Source organism: Neocloeon triangulifer, unplaced genomic scaffold (assembly GCF_031216515.1).
Source record: "Neocloeon triangulifer isolate White Clay Creek 2 clone unplaced genomic scaffold, ASM3121651v1 ptg000012l, whole genome shotgun sequence".
In the NCBI taxonomy this organism is placed as follows: domain Eukaryota; kingdom Metazoa; phylum Arthropoda; class Insecta; order Ephemeroptera; family Baetidae; genus Neocloeon; species Neocloeon triangulifer.
The window spans coordinates 861,008-876,266 of NW_026775554.1; the positions used below are offsets into that span (position 1 = coordinate 861,008).

General features: G+C 39.8%; 2 protein-coding genes and 1 long non-coding RNA gene across 6 annotated transcripts; 1 reads left to right on the forward strand and 2 right to left on the reverse strand.

Moving 5' to 3' along the window:
* Positions 1–499: 499 nt before the first annotated feature.
* LOC132196782 (GTP-binding protein 2) lies at positions 500–15,189 on the reverse strand. 3 transcript variants are annotated; one of them, XM_059619651.1, is made up of 8 exons: positions 11,680–11,829; positions 10,086–10,359; positions 9,534–9,773; positions 9,263–9,472; positions 2,070–2,594; positions 1,901–2,012; positions 1,444–1,631; positions 500–1,390 (listed from the first exon to the last, which is right to left on the reverse strand). In XM_059619651.1, exons 2-8 carry the CDS (start codon positions 10,350–10,352, stop codon positions 1,118–1,120), a joined length of 1,815 nt encoding a protein of 604 aa, XP_059475634.1. In that variant the 5' UTR covers positions 10,353–10,359; positions 11,680–11,829; the 3' UTR covers positions 500–1,117. The 3 variants fall into 3 exon arrangements, with proteins under 3 accessions (XP_059475634.1, XP_059475633.1, XP_059475632.1); XM_059619650.1 differs by lacking the exons at positions 500–1,390; positions 1,444–1,631; positions 1,901–2,012; positions 2,070–2,594; positions 11,680–11,829 and adding exons at positions 6,409–7,321; positions 7,375–7,562; positions 7,846–7,957; positions 8,016–8,540; positions 15,058–15,189; XM_059619649.1 differs by lacking the exons at positions 500–1,390; positions 1,444–1,631; positions 1,901–2,012; positions 2,070–2,594 and adding exons at positions 6,409–7,321; positions 7,375–7,562; positions 7,846–7,957; positions 8,016–8,540 and having other exon boundaries at positions 11,680–11,823.
* LOC132196785 (uncharacterized) lies at positions 3,283–4,208 on the reverse strand. Of its 2 annotated transcripts, none has more exons than XR_009441794.1 (4): positions 4,028–4,208; positions 3,696–3,842; positions 3,538–3,638; positions 3,283–3,459 (listed from the first exon to the last, which is right to left on the reverse strand). It is a non-coding gene; the product is annotated as an uncharacterized LOC132196785 (long non-coding RNA). The 2 variants fall into 2 exon arrangements; XR_009441795.1 differs by having other exon boundaries at positions 3,283–3,474.
* LOC132196784 (uncharacterized) lies at positions 4,268–5,992 on the forward strand. Its single transcript, XM_059619652.1, has 4 exons — positions 4,268–4,428; positions 4,562–4,842; positions 4,991–5,209; positions 5,262–5,992. Exons 2-4 carry the CDS (start codon positions 4,584–4,586, stop codon positions 5,336–5,338), a joined length of 555 nt encoding a protein of 184 aa, XP_059475635.1. The 5' UTR covers positions 4,268–4,428; positions 4,562–4,583; the 3' UTR covers positions 5,339–5,992.
* Positions 15,190–15,259: the final 70 nt, after the last annotated feature.

Genomic DNA, 15,259 nt, shown 5'->3' on the forward strand with positions numbered 1-15,259 from the left:
GAATTTTTCAGTACGCGTGGTCTCATTATTTCAAAATTTATTTAATGACAAATTTGACTCAATATATGTTGAAAATGAAATATTTGATTCGGTTTCTTGAATTATGTATTATTTGGGCAGTAATTGCTTGACGGATTGACAATATGACTCGGAATTTATAAAGTCTCAAGCGTGCAGTGGTAAATTTTGTTTATAAAAATTAGAAAAATTACTGCTCGGGTAATTTTAAATTGAAAATAAGTTCCAGAGCAAGATGCGTGGAGTTTTGTGGGAGCGCCTCAGGTCTCATACCTGATGCCCAAAATTCCGGCTATTGCCGTCACATCCTTGGCTCTGATCCGCAGCAAAGACCCTGCATTAATCTCGGTATTCAAAAAGTTGAAAAAGTCCTTCTGGCAAAGCTTAAATACTGTGTAATTTGAGAGTTGTCGAAAGCAGGAACCAAAAAAAATGTGTTTTTTTTACTATAAATAAACATAATCCAACTTCTCGTGTTAGAATCAATTTGTGAGTGACTTTATTATTCATCATTTTTAACAAGATTTTACGGCACAATAATGAAAGCAAACAGGATCTCGGTTGCTAAAAAATTCAAGTCGTTTTTCTTTGCAAACACGCTCAATACATCTCGTACTGACAGGCCAACTACTTACATTAAATATCACAGTGTGTCAAAGATTTTTAGAATAATTATATACATAGAGAGGGAGAAGAGTTATTAATTCTTGTCCTATTCGTCTACAAAACAGTGATTTGAGAGAAAAGTCTTGCCAAAGTCTCCTGAGGTCTCAAACTAAACTGGCTCGTGTTCAGTATGGCACAAACACATAATCGTAGTTTTAATTTTGAGAGAGTTGGCGTCCGGTGTTAAAACGAACCTCTTCGCAAGGTTGCTTTCCCAACCTTGGATGACAAAATGAGGTAAATAAATTTGAACTGCTCTGTCTAGAGTCTAGAATTTTAGATCGGCAATTTGTAAATAAATTATATATGATTTTAAGGTTAAAATTGATGTTCGCTCTTCGTAATAAGAAATCGTCTGCTCGTATCAGGAGAATAATCCAAACTCTTGCATCAGCAGAGCAGAATCTTATACTTTAAAAGGTGGAACATGTCTCTAGATGACTTGATCTGGTGAGAAGGGAAAGACCTGGGTGACCTTTCCGATGCCCTTGGTGCGACCCTCTCGGAAGAGCACTCGCTGGCCCACCTGGATCCGCTCAGGGTGCCTGACCAGCTTGAACACGACCAAGGCGCGCTCGTCCGTGTGGATTCCGGACGAGGCCATGATGCCCACGATGACGGCCGTCTGCCGAATGTTGCCCAAGTGGACGGTGCATTGAAATCCCTCGTGAATCGCCGTCGCATGGTAAATCACGTGCACAGTGGCCTGGAATTAAATTAAATTAAGCAACAAATACTATTGATTTAATAATCTCGTACCTGGAAGAAAATACAGCAGTCTTGGTCCATGTCCGGACTGAGCAGGACCATGCCCTTGCGCAGTCGAGGCAATTCAGGGTGCAGGGCCAAACTGGCGCTCTGGCTGGCCCGCACAACTCTGTACGCAGCATTGTTTCGGTGCACCGACTGCACCTGCACAGGCTGGTACCTTCCGTCCACCATTGGACCTGGAAAAAATTTTAATTTTAATGCTATTATCTAATTTAAATACTCCAATTAAAAAAGCAAGAGAATATTTTTATTTAAAATTAACCGCAATTAAATTCTATAAGGAATTGAATTATTTAAGCACAGTTGAAAAAAAAATGATTAGAAAAGTGAATTTATAAGTAAAGAATTATCTAAATTTTCTTATTTAAATCTTTCCGCACTTTTCAAACAACATTTTTTAATGAAAATTGATTTCTTTTCTAAAAATCAGTAAGAAAAAACCCACCAATGACCATATTCATTCCCTCGCTGATGACCCCTTGGGTGAGCAGTCCTCCAACCACCACCCCAACTTCAGGTACTCGGAAGGTCTCGTCGACTTGAAACTCGCAAGGCTCCTGAAAATAAATTTATACAAATGAATAAAAACAATTTTGCGGATTTATTAGAAAAACCTGTTCCAATCTGTCTCTCTCGTTGGCGCTCAGTTCAGGAGGGATGACGAAGAGGAAGCTGCGCAGCAGGTCGAGGCCCTCGCCGGTGACCGAGGAGACGCAGAAGATGGGCACGATGGAGTGGACCGTCTTGGCCGAGGCGTTGGCCGCCGTCATGACGTCGTCGGGGCCCTGCACGAGCAGCGGCACCCTGCGCAGGCCGTGCGGCGCCGACTGCAGGGCCGTCTCCAGCGCCTCCAGGGTGGCCTGCACCCTGGCGGCGCCCAGGTCCATCTTGGTCACTATCACAAAGAGGGGCACGTCGAGCGCGAGCACGAGGCCCAGGTGCTCCTGGGCCATGCCCCCCAGACCCGCCCCCGCGCTCACCACCAGCATCACGTGGTGGGGGTAGTAGCCGGTGAGGCCCAGCACGGTCGTCTTCAGGTACTTCTGGTGCCCCGCCAGGTCCAGGAAGGAGACCAGCTTGGTCGAGCTTTCGCAGATCGACTCGTGGGTCACCAATTCTTTGTAGTTTAACACGCTCCCCTGCGAAATTCAAAATTATCAACTTTTATACCAAAATACAGGTTTTAACAAAAAATAATTAAAAAGTGCAAGTTCAGATAAGTAAAATTTATTATTTTTTGGTTGAACTTCAAACTTGCATCAGTAAATTTTAATATAATAACTTTTTAAGCAAATTCCACTTTAAATTATCGAATGACCTGTAAACTTCAAATAAGTTTTATTGCAAGTACGATACATGGATTGAAAGAGCATATTTTTTGGTATCTCAAGCAGATAAAGAGTTATTACCGTTGAAATGTTTTCCAAATTGGAATTTTCTAATTTTTATTTAAAAAAAAAAAACTGAAACTCCTTTGGCAGCTGAATCGTCTGGTGATTTGAATGAAAGTTTAATAAAATGGAAAAGAACTCATCTCCTGTTGACGGTTTCATAACTGGCATGTCATATGCTCAGACTCTTGATCAGCTTCCACTATTAGACAGCGTGTGTGGTGCTTTCCCATTCCTATAAATGACAAGATTGGTGTTTTTGAATAAAATTAAACAAACAAAGTCTCGCAATAACAGATGATTGGAATAAATGGCATCGAGCATATTAGAGGGATAACAACAGTATCGGTTTTTTGCCACAAAACACAGAACAACTGCAAATTTTTAGTTTGATTAAATCCTATTATATTTTTAAGGAAATAATCTTGCGGGGGCGTTGAAAACGTTGAAAAAGGGAGAGGTGGGCAGAAGAAGGCGACGGCCAGCAGACACGGCGCATTTAATTCCCTGCTTATGGTCAGGATGATTTGTTTTGAACTTATCAGGGCCAAGGGCATCTTGTGGCAATTATTCCACCATGAAAGAAATCATCCCAAGGAAGATTCTGTAAAACCTTTTAGGCCAAACTCTATCAGAAACCAAATACGACTCATTTGTCAATCAAAATTAAGAATACAATTATTGTTCTCACCCGCAGGTCGACAGTTTCGTATAATGGTCAAATTTGATGTTTGGCACCAAAGCCGCTGGAACAGGGTGACCATATGGCCATTCTGTAGCAGGAACATGCGCCTAAACACATAGATTGGTGATTTTTGAATGAAATTAACAAACAAGATCAACTCTCACCTCACATTGAAAAGGACGTTGCTCGGTCAAAATCCGACTGTGGGTTTCACCCTCTGGTGTTGAGATTTCCTCAGCCGCAGAGAGCTAGTATAAGTTGAGGAAATTGTTGCCCGACGACGGCATTCCAGCTTTTCCCTTCTCGAATTTCTGGACAAACAAAAGATGCAAATTTGCTGCATACCTTTCCTGAAAAGGGCTTCAGGTTTGACGAACGGCGTGGTGACACTTGGCGCTTTGCTTTAGAGTCCTTTGCATAAACAAGGCAAGTCTTCGGAGCGGCCATGCAGCGGCCAGCGAATTCTTGCCAATCCGCACCGCACTCTTTTTGTTACCTATTATTTGTTGGCTGCACATTCACTCATGGGAAAAGTATTCACGAGCGCAACCCCGCCCGCCGCGAGCGGAAGGGCGAATGCCCTCCTTCAGCAAGAAAAAGTGGCGTAAAGTGCCTTCGGGGTGAAGTCCGAAGTGCCCGAACACTCAGAACGTCCGAGGTTTGAGTCGTTTGAGAAGTGGGCGCGGCCGGTTGCACCACCTAATCGAGCGCCGGCAGCGCCGCCATTGGCTGCCACTGGGATGACGCGCAAATTTCCCTCGCAAAATCACAAGCACCACTCCCCCCTCGGTTGCCGAAAAACGCACGAAAAACCGCAGAAGGCCGAATTTAAATTTTCTTTCGCCGTGGTCTGCCTGCACAGAAGACTCGTGTGTTTCTTTTAACGCACAGCCAGAGGTATGTAATCGTGAATTTTCAATTGTGCAATTCAAGAATATACATATGCGCGTGCTATGCACATGTCCAACATGCATGCGCATTTTAAATTATTTGTTTTATGGAATCAGAATTTTAACCATACCGCCTGAAGTTTCAGATTAAAATCAGTCAGCATGGATACACTAATGGAAGTGATCATCTCTACTCTTCGGGACGCATTCTGTGCTGTGGTACCCATAATCCAATTTATTTATTGCCTTAAGGCATTGTGGTCATTGATTCGCCCCAAAGTGGTCATGATTCCACGTGGTTTCTTTCCTGAAGACTTAGATGCGTCCCTCAAGAAATGGGAAGATTTTGACATCAAGATTCTGTGGTTGGTGGCCGTGATAAATAAGAAACCTGAAGATCAGTTCAATATCCCAGATCAGGGTACGTAAAGAATTCTTATTTAACTGTGCTTTTTTATTGTGCGCATATGGATTTTTGTCGTGCTGCTTTGTTTTTTGTTTTTGTTGAAAAAATAATTGTTTTTTTAGTGCGTGAAATAATAAACAAAGATACGTATTTGATTTTTCAGATCGAGAAGGTCTCTTGAGCCACATCCGAGACATGATCAAACAGGCCACTCAGGTCAAATGGGTTCAAATCCCTCAGCAAACACCAGGCTCGGTCTCCTTTTCTGGCCTGTCACCCGCTACAGAGCAGGCAATCTTGGCTGGAGATTGGAACACCGTTTCTGCCATGGACTTGTTTGCCTTCCTAGCCCAGAATGGATTGGTGGTGCCCACAACATTTGGTAAGCATTTACATTAAATGACAAAGAGAATCAAATGAATCTTTCCTCGCAGATACGGAGGCGCTGATTACCATTGCCCGCGAAGTGCTTCGTGTGGGGGGCATTGTTGCTGAGGAAGACAGGGGATGAACTGCCATAAGAAGCTACATTTGACTTGCGCGTTTAAGGTTCTTATACTAATTAACTGATAAATAATTGACTTCAAACAAAAAATTTTCTAAATTTGGTGCTGCAATTGTCTCATTATTATTGTAAAACGACGGAAAAAGATATAATGACACCAAGCCTTTGCTTTTGTCACTTCGTTGCTTCCCGAGAGATTTTAAGTCTTTTAAAACCTACTGATGATTTCCTGAGCTTACTTGGCACATTGTAGGTTAAGTTAAATGTAATAAACAATGTAAAAACCAATAACTTGTATTATTTTGATTTGTAAAAGAATTTCTGTATGGAAAAATGAGATCATTCATATAAATTGTAATTTTAGTGATAAATATATCTGATCAATTGACACACATGTTCCCAGTCCGCAAGAAATACAAAGTGCATGCAAGAAGGAGAAATAAACATTAAGCAATAATTGTAACTTTACATGTTAGATTTAATTTATAATTAGATCACTTGGCACATTAACTCCATGAGAATCTTATCTTCAGGTATATTGCAACCTGAAGAGAGCTCTATCTGCAGTAAATACCAAAATTTTACTGATGTAATGAAATTACTTTCTAATTTCTTAAAATTTTCGCATATTTGCTCTTTCTGCCCTAAACTAATTGGGACAATTTTTGCAAAAATAAATGCAGAGCTAAAATGACCAATGACCGCTTCAAATCACTTTATTTTTTGAAATTTTGCCCTGTTGCTTTTGGACGCGTTAGAAGTTAAATCTTTTAGCTCAAACTGCACACAAAACCTGCATGTTAGAAGAGCTGCTCCGCAAGTGATGTGGCTTTTGCGTGGAGTTCTGTTGGAAGAGCATAATGCGCCTCAGGGTCTCAAACCTGATGCCCAAAGTTCCGGCCATGGTCGTCACATCCTTGGCTCTGAGCCACAACATGATCGTCTGCAGCAAAGATCCTGGATTCATTTCGGTATTCAAAGAGTCCTTCAAGCGAAGCGCAAATATTGTCTAATTCAACTAGTGGAAAGAAACCACAAAAATGTGTTTATTTGACCATAAAGAAACATAATTCAACTTCTCGTGTAAGAATCAATTTGTGAGTGACTTTATTATTCATCATTTTAACAAGATTTTACGGCACAATAATGAAAGCAAACAGGATCTCGGTTGCTAAAAAATTCAAGTCGTTTTTCTTTGCAAACACGCTCAATACATCTCGTACTGACAGGCCAACTACTTACATTAAATATCACAGTGTGTCAAAGATTTTTAGAATAATTATATACATAGAGAGGGAGAAGAGTTATTAATTCTTGTGCTATTCGTCTACAAAACAGTGATTTGAGAGAAAAGTCTTGCCAAAGTCTCCTGAGGTCTCAAACTAAACTGGCTCGTGTTCAGTATGGCACAAACACATAATCGTAGTTTTAATTTTGAGAGAGTTGGCGTCCGGTGTTAAAACGAACCTCTTCGCAAGGTTGCTTTCCCAACCTTGGATGACAAAATGAGGTAAATAAATTTGAACTGCTCTGTCTAGAGTCTAGAATTTTAGATCGGCAATTTGTAAATAAATTATATAATGTTTTTTAGGTTAAAATTGATGTTTGCTCTTCGAACATTTAAAACATCTGCTCTGATATCAGGAAAAAATCCAAACTTTCGCATCAGGTGCAGCAGAGCAGAATCTTATACTTTGTAAGGTGCGGAACATGTGTCTAGATGACTTGATCTGGTGAGAAGGGAAAGACCTGGGTGACCTTTCCGATGCCCTTGGTGCGACCCTCTCGGAAGAGCACTCGCTGGCCCACCTGGATCCGCTCAGGGTGCCTGACCAGCTTGAACACGACCGAGGCGCGCTCGTCCGTGTGGATTCCGGACGAGGCCATGATGCCCACGATGACGGCCGTCTGCCGAATGTTGCCCAAGTGGACGGTGCATTGAAATCCCTCGTGAATCGCCGTCGCATGGTAAATCACGTGCACAGTGGCCTGGAATTAAATTAAATTAAGCAACAAATACTATTGATTTAATAATCTCGTACCTGGAAGAAAATACAGCAGTCTTGGTCCATGTCCGGACTGAGCAGGACCATGCCCTTGCGCAGTCCAGGCACTTCAGGGTGCAGAGCCAAACTGGCGCTCTGGCTGGCCCGCACAACTCTGTACGCGGCCTTGTTTCGGTGCACCGACTGCACCTGCACAGGCTGGTACGTTCCGTCCACCATTGGACCTGGAAAATATAATTTTTATTCACCTAACCAAGGAATTTTTTGAAAGAAAAGTAAAAGAATAATTCAAATTACAACTAACAGCAATCAATTTCAATAAGGAATTGAATCATGTAATTATAGTACAGTTGAGAATATTGATTACGAAAGTAAAGAATTCTTTAAATTTTTTCATTTTTAAAATTATTCCACAACTTTTGATGAAAACAAATATAAATAATTCAAAATTTCAATTTTTTATGAATTAATAGTTCTTTTTTTAACAATTATTAAGAGAAAACGCACCAATGACCATATTCATTCCCTCGCTGATAACTCCTTGGGTGAGCAGTCCTCCAACCACCACCCCAACTTCAGGTACTCGGAAGGTCTCGTCGACTTGAAACTCGCAAGGCTCCTGAAAATCAATCCAACCAAATGAATAAAAACAATTTTGCGAATTTTTTAGCTAAAACCTGTTCCAATCTGTCTCTCTCGTTGGCGCTCAGTTCAGGAGGGATGACGAAGAGGAAGCTGCGCAGCAGGTCGAGGCCCTCGCCGGTGACCGAGGAGACGCAGAAGATGGGCACGATGGAGTGGACCGTCTTGGCCGAGGCGTTGGCCGCCGTCATGACGTCGTCGGGGCCCTGCACGAGCAGCGGCACCCTGCGCAGGCCGTGCGGCGCCGACTGCAGGGCCGTCTCCAGCGCCTCCAGGGTGGCCTGCACCCTGGCGGCGCCCAGGTCCATCTTGGTCACTATCACAAAGAGGGGCACGTCGAGCGCGAGCACGAGGCCCAGGTGCTCCTGGGCCATGCCCCCCAGACCCGCCCCCGCGCTCACCACCAGCATCACGTGGTGGGGGTAGTAGCCGGTGAGGCCCAGCACGGTCGTCTTCAGGTACTTCTGGTGCCCCGCCAGGTCCAGGAAGGAGACCAGCTTGGTCGAGCTTTCGCAGATCGACTCGTGGGTCACCAGTTCTTTGTAGTTTAACACACTCCCCTGCGAAATACACAAATTTTAGGATTAAAACACCAAATTTTATGTTTTTAATTCATATTTTCAAGTTAGAGATTAAAAATAATTCAAATATGCAAGTTTAGACATATAAAATTTATGATTTTTGTCGAACATCAAACTTTCATCAATAAATTTTAATAAAACATAAGCAAATTTCATTTCAACAAATGACCTGTCAAATTATTTTTATTGCAGGTATGATACATGGATTGAAATAGCACATCAAGAAGATCATTGGAGTATGCAGAATCTTGTTGCATATCGTATATCTCAAGTAGAAACAGAGTTATTGATATCCATATTGAAAATGTAGGTTTTTCATCTTTTCTTCTAAAAACTGCAATATCTTTGTTCAAAATAGAGCTACAACAAAATTCTGCGTACCAAAATGATCCACTTGAAGTACTCTTTCAATGCATGTGTCAAACTTGCAATAAAATTAATTTTAAGGTCACCAGGGTCAATGACCTTTTTTGTCCTCGTCAGTATGTGTGATACATGATTGGATAGCCCTTGCAAAAATAAAAACTTTTTGTTGTGAGGAACAATTACCTATCACTTTTGAATAAAAAGATAAAAAAAATAAAAATTGAATGGCTTGTAAAAGTAAAACCCCGAAATTTTGAGCTATTGGGGTAAACCTCTTAACACGGTATATCACCTTGACAGAGTAGATAGGCTAAATTGAATTAAAAAAGGCCTACCCTTGAATCGAAGCCGAGGATTTCGTGCGAGATGGAGGACGTCCTGCCCGACTGAATTTCGTGCAAGTGCCTGAACATGTTGAGTCTCGCCCTGCCCCGGCCGTTGTCCAGCTGGCCCTGGGTCAGAACGCCCAGCAGGGTGGACTTGCCCGCGTCGGCGCTGCCCACGACGGCCACCCTCACTTCTATGCTGTGCTGGTCGTCAGGCACCTGCAAATCGAATGAACAAAATTTAGTCAAAAGTGGCAAAAATGGTATTTTCGTTTGCAACCTTTCTGACGAGCACTTCGGCGACGCGTCTTTGCTCGTCGTTGTCGTCCTTGGTGGGGGAGGAGTTGACCAGCCTCTCGCGCAGGACGGTGGTGGTGGCGCCCAGTTTCTGCGCCATGTGCCGCAGCGTCTGCAGCGACGCTCGCAGCTCCTTGCCGCTGAGGCCGGTCAGCACGCCGCTGTCCTCGACGCCGATCTCGTAAATCGCCTCGCCTTGCCCTTCTCGCAACCGCCATTTCATCTGCAACAAAATCACAAACATTTTCAACAAAAACATCAACAAAGGGGGATCAGTAAAATACAACCGATAAGAAAAGTTTGGCAAGTTCCTTATCGAAACTGCAAACAAACAGCGACAAGATTAAAAAGGAAAATATGGATGAAATGAAAATGAAATGAAATAAATTCTCATAATTTATCAATTGCAAATTTAATGATAACAAGAAGTGTATTTAAAAGACGGCGATGCGATGGTTTACTTGTTTAAAATAATTTCAGTGGAATGCAATTTAAAAAAAATTTACCGACTTATTAATGAAGTAATTAAACGCACCTGTGTGACTAGATGCTCGAAGCGCAGTCTGGAGGGGTTGACCAGCTTGAGTTTGTACTCGACGTTGCCGAGCTGCGGCTCCGGGGGCAGTTGTTCCGCCTCCGGGTCCCTGCTCAGCAGCAGGTTGTTGTGCTTGTGTTTGGGCTGCTGGCCCTTCTTGCCCTTGCTCCGGCGCGACCCCAAGGACGAGCCGCTGCTGCTGCTGCTCTCCCACGAACCGTCGTCCGAACTCGACCCCGGGTCGAACAGGCCCACGAATGACTCCATCTCTCACCTGCAACTCAATAGACACCAATCAATATAATTAAATTTAGATTAAAATTTAATTTTATTACAAAAAGATTATAAATTAACAAAAGAAAAATAATTCAACTCTTGGCAATTTTAATTTAATTAAATAAAAACACAATTAAGTTTCTATTTGTAATTTTTGCAAAATAAATTCAATTAATTTGCAATTTTTTTCTTATTTGAAATTCAAGAGAGTAATTTTTCTTGTTATTTTATCGAAAAGCCATTCAGTAAAGTATACACAGTTAAAATCAAAGCTTGAATTTTGGTGACTTTGGTGTAACAATCAGCAAACGAGATTTGTCGTCGCTCTCAACGTTTCAATTTTGAATTAAATTGAGTTGTTATTTAATTCAAAAATGAAAGGTTTAAAAAAAATAAATTAAATCAGAAACAGCAATTATAAAGTCAGAGACAAAGAAAATAACCCGTAGTATTCCTAACCGTCTCGGTTTCCACTCCACAAGCACAAGTAAAAATAAATAGAACTTGATAATTCTGTCACCAACCAGGAAATAAATGACCATGGTATGGTTTTCCTCATTGTTTGAACGCTGTTATTTATCACAGACGGTAAAGATAAACAAGAGACTGGAAAATATTTTTTAAAAATACAAAAATTCATTAAAAAATTTTGATACAATTTAGTTAGAGATTGAGAAACTTGAAATTATTTTTATTTTACAATTTCAGACATGCCACGAGTCTGAATAATTGTATCACCGTTTAATCGTTTTATAGTCGGCCCAGTTTTGAGTGTCGGGGCAGACGCGGTGAAAGGAGGGGGAGTGTGTTACGGCATTCTTTGTGCAAAGCACTTTTCGAGCCTTTCACTTTCCATTTCATAACTCACTCGAGCGTGCCAATTACATCCCGTAATCCGCCATGGCCGAGAGCGAAATAAGACTTCGTTTGGCAACAAATCAGAAGTGAATACAAAGTTGTGGAAAGAAATGTCTCGCATTTTTTAAATGAAGTAGAAATTCAATTGATAATCCGTGGTTTTATGAAAAATTTTAATTAAATATTTAATTATAAGTAAATTGAAATTATTTTCTTCAAATTTAGAAGAAAAAAATGGGTAAAAAATTTTCTGAGAAAACGATTTTTTTAAAATTATTTTCTAATAATTTCTGTATTAAGCTGATTTTAAAACTGCCGTTCTTGAGAAACAACAGCGCTTGCTTACTGAACACATAATTCTGAACAATCATCAAAACCATGAATTGCTCAAGAGATAAAAGACGAGAAAACCGCACTCGGCGTTGAATCTCTGAATCTCTTGGATGAATCGGATAAATACCTCGGTCGCGCGGGAGACGATGCTGTCGGCTCGCGCACTTTCGCCCGACTGAGCAAAGTTTACAAAGTCCCTTCCCTGGGAACAGCAGCTGTGGGGCCAGACACGTGCTTCAACTTTAAAGGCTTCTCGGCCACAAACAGCTGACGAGCGTGACTTTTCCTCTCGAGCGAAATCTGCGTGAATGAATCGTGTTTTTGTGCGGCCTGCGTGAGACGAAAAGCGGAAAAATAAACACGCGGAAATAATATTTATTTTGCAGAGCTGGCAAAAGTGGGTTTTTGAACTTGTTGCGAATATGGCAAAGTCGGCAGTTTGCTTCGGAACTTGAAATTCGGTGATGAAAATTATTTAATTCCGGTCGAAACTTTTACTATAATTTAAATATTTATTAATCAGAAATCATTCCTTTTAAATTATAATAATTTGAACGAAATTAAATTTGAAAAATATGTAGATTGAGAATTTTAATTTGTTTAGTTTAAAATAATAACAATCCAAATTTATTTCCAAGTAATTGCTAATTTAAAAAAAAAAAATCTGGTCACAAGTCACCGAGGTCAGTGACCTTTTGCGGCCTGAGAAGAACATTTATAACTCAATAAATTCAAATGGAAATTATAATCGGAGAGGTAAATTTGGCAGTTTCGTCAAAATTGAAATGGAAAAAGTGCCGACAATCTGCGGCTCTTATGAAGAATTGCAGGCCAAGGTCTCGCTCGTCGGGCCAAGGTCGGAAAAGCATTTTCGATCCCAAGTGACGTCACAGTTGCCTCGACTGCACACGACAATTTAATTTTGGCCGCTCGCCCATTTCCGAGGTGTCTGAATTCGCCACCTTGGTCAATCAGATTTTTGCTTCTTTACATTCTGACAAGAATTAATTTAAACTTAAAACAGAAGCAATGATTATTCTACTGAAAAAATTAACCAAAAAATTGAAAGATTTTCCGTTCCCTCGGAATGTATTCTTAAGTCAGACTGGAGAATTCAGCAAAAACAAAATCAAGGATTTTATAGTATTTTCATTTCATTGTAATATATGCTATTTTTTTTCTTTAAACTGGCTCGAAAATTTATTTCTATATTCTCGCTCAAGCACGTCTTGTAAAGATGTCACTTTGATGCCAGGATAATATATGAAATGAAATCTTATTAATTAATTCAAGTCTTTTAATTTATTTTACGTTAACCTCAAGATTCGACAAAAATATAGGAAAAATTTAAAAAATAGCATAAAATTAAATTCATTTCCTAATAATTTAATTATCTAAAGATACTTTTAATTTGTTACTATTTTTGACTGTTAACTTTACTTTGACGAAATTATCAACAACTTGAATCATTTGCATAATACCCCTCAAAATATTGCAATTTTTTTCCTCCACATAGTCATTTCAATTCAATTTCAGAATTTGCATTTTTGTTGAAGTCTGCATTTAGTTTGGAATTAAATTATTATTTGTGTACAAAATTTTAGGAAAACATTCTAAAAACCGAGTTCTAATTCCTTCGTATCAATTAAAATATTTGTAAAAATCATTTCATTTTCCATAATAATATCCACTTTGACGAAATGACCAACAACTCGAATAATATCAGTTCGTTTGTTTTGGGCGAGTGGCGTGCTGGGGCAGGTCGACAAACACGTTTCGCAAAAATTGGCAAGTCAACAAAACACAAGATCGCGTGAGCTAGAAAAAAAACGCAGTCTTGGCAGCCGCTGCGGCTCGAGTCTTTCTCCGTCTTTTGTGTAGAATTTGAGAGAAATTTAATAAAAAAAAAAAAAAAAATTGTAGGCTCTAATTAATTTTTAGAAGTACATCATATTGTTTCTGATCTTCAACGCAATTAAATGGAACCGAAAAATTTCAAATTAATAAAATGTATTGAATCGACTAATAATTAAAATTTGATTCTTATTTTAAGTTTGTTTAAAATTAAATTTTTCTCGGGAAAAATTGGTCACGTCTGGACCTTTCGCGTCCTAAAAAGAACAAGAAGTCGCGTTTTGCCATTGGAACCTGAAAAGCAAAACCATAGACAGAGAGGAGAAAAATCTTATCTCAACAATAAACGGAAAATTTAAAGATTTGTGCAGTTTTTAGTCAAAATAAAAACGCAAATGCGCTGACAATCCGTGCCTCCTCTGTTGAGTTGCAGGCCAAGGTCTCGTCAGGCCAAGATTTTCGATGCCGCTTTTGCATAATTCGTGACGATGGACCAGACTTGACGAAATTTAAAAAAGAGCGAAAAATTAATTTTGAATTTATAAAAGTTGCATTTCTAAAATTCTTCCTCTTTAACTTATTATTATTATTTTTTTTTTGGTTATTTTCACGTGAGAATTTAAAAATTTGCGATACGAGAGGGTTAGAAAAATTAAAATGTAATTTATTTGCTAATTAATTTAAATTTGAAGATTAAAATAAAAAAATTATTTCATCTTATTTTCTAGATAATTAGCTACATTATAATTTTCTATGACGAAATTTTTGAACAACTTGAGTGATTTCGGTTTGTTTGTTTCGCAAAAATTGGCAAGAAATTCTATTTTGGTCGACAAAACACAAGATCGCGTGCGCTCAAAATAACACAACGCTCTCTATAATTCCTCAAGCACTTTCTTGGCAGCCGCTCTGGCTGCGAGACCGAGTCTTTCTTCGTCCTTTGTAAATAATTGTGTAAAGTTTGAGAGAAATTGAGATTTCTTCAAAACAACAAATTTAAAAAAGGATAGAAAAAAAGTTTTTTTTAAATATTAAATTTACACAAAATTATTCAATAGTTTTGCATTCGACAATGACAAAAAAGGTCAATAAAAATATATTTTAAGCAATAAGTTTATAATATTACATCATTTTGGCACACCATTTTCAACATCCTTTGGTTTCCCTATTGCATCATTTAGCAACTTCCGATTGCGTCAGTAAAATTCAATAAACCTCCAGTTCGGACAAAATCAACAAAATTCAATCGAAACTGCAGAAATTTTTAAATAAATGAAGTCCTATTCTTTTGCGAAAATTAACGGTACAGTGTGTAAAGTGAAATTAGTTGGCAAAAGTAGTTCAGGAAGGCTCCGGAAAAAGTCCCAGAATTGCAGAATTTTTATCCCTCGATTTCCTGCTTTCCACAATTCGATTTGAACGTTCGTTGCGAATCAATTCAATCGCCTTTGGAAACAGTGGAAAGTGAGATTGACTGAAAAGCAGCCAACTAGAGCTGTTATCAGCAAAACAAAAATAAAGCGGAGCAATGGACTCCTTATTTATTTTGTGCCAAGAGCGAATTTCGGAGCGAAACTCGCGGCGATCGGGCCCAGTTTGCGGCCGATTGAGCGCCGAATTCGACGCTGCCGGAAGTAAAATGCAGACCTACCTTAAGTGCAGCTGATTAAGCCGAGTAATGAGGAAATTATCGCTGTTGCTAGGTGTATCGCAGCCGTCATTCTACAGGGAGAACTGTGTTTACGGCAGGAAAAAAACTCGCTGGGGAAGAAAATGCCCCGCCCCCTCCAAGCTTTCGCCGGAAAACGCCGACCGCAGGCAGGTGGCAGCACCGGACGGTGCGATTATTTGAA

Bases quoted from the DNA above. Each gene is read 5' to 3' on its own strand.
- LOC132196784 (XM_059619652.1), top strand. From the start codon at position 4,584: ATGGATACACTAATGGAAGTGATCATCTCTACTCTTCGGGACGCATTC. The intron at 4,843-4,990 runs GTACGTAAAGAA...TTGATTTTTCAG, and splicing joins GTTCAATATCCCAGATCAGG to ATCGAGAAGGTCTCTTGAGC. The intron at 5,210-5,261 runs GTAAGCATTTAC...CTTTCCTCGCAG, and splicing joins GGTGGTGCCCACAACATTTG to ATACGGAGGCGCTGATTACC.
- LOC132196782 (XM_059619651.1), bottom strand. From the start codon at position 10,352: ATGGAGTCATTCGTGGGCCTGTTCGACCCGGGGTCGAGTTCGGACGAC. The intron at 9,774-10,085 runs GTGCGTTTAATT...ATTTTGTTGCAG, and splicing joins TCGAGCATCTAGTCACACAG to ATGAAATGGCGGTTGCGAGA. The intron at 9,473-9,533 runs GTTGCAAACGAA...TTCGATTTGCAG, and splicing joins CCGAAGTGCTCGTCAGAAAG to GTGCCTGACGACCAGCACAG.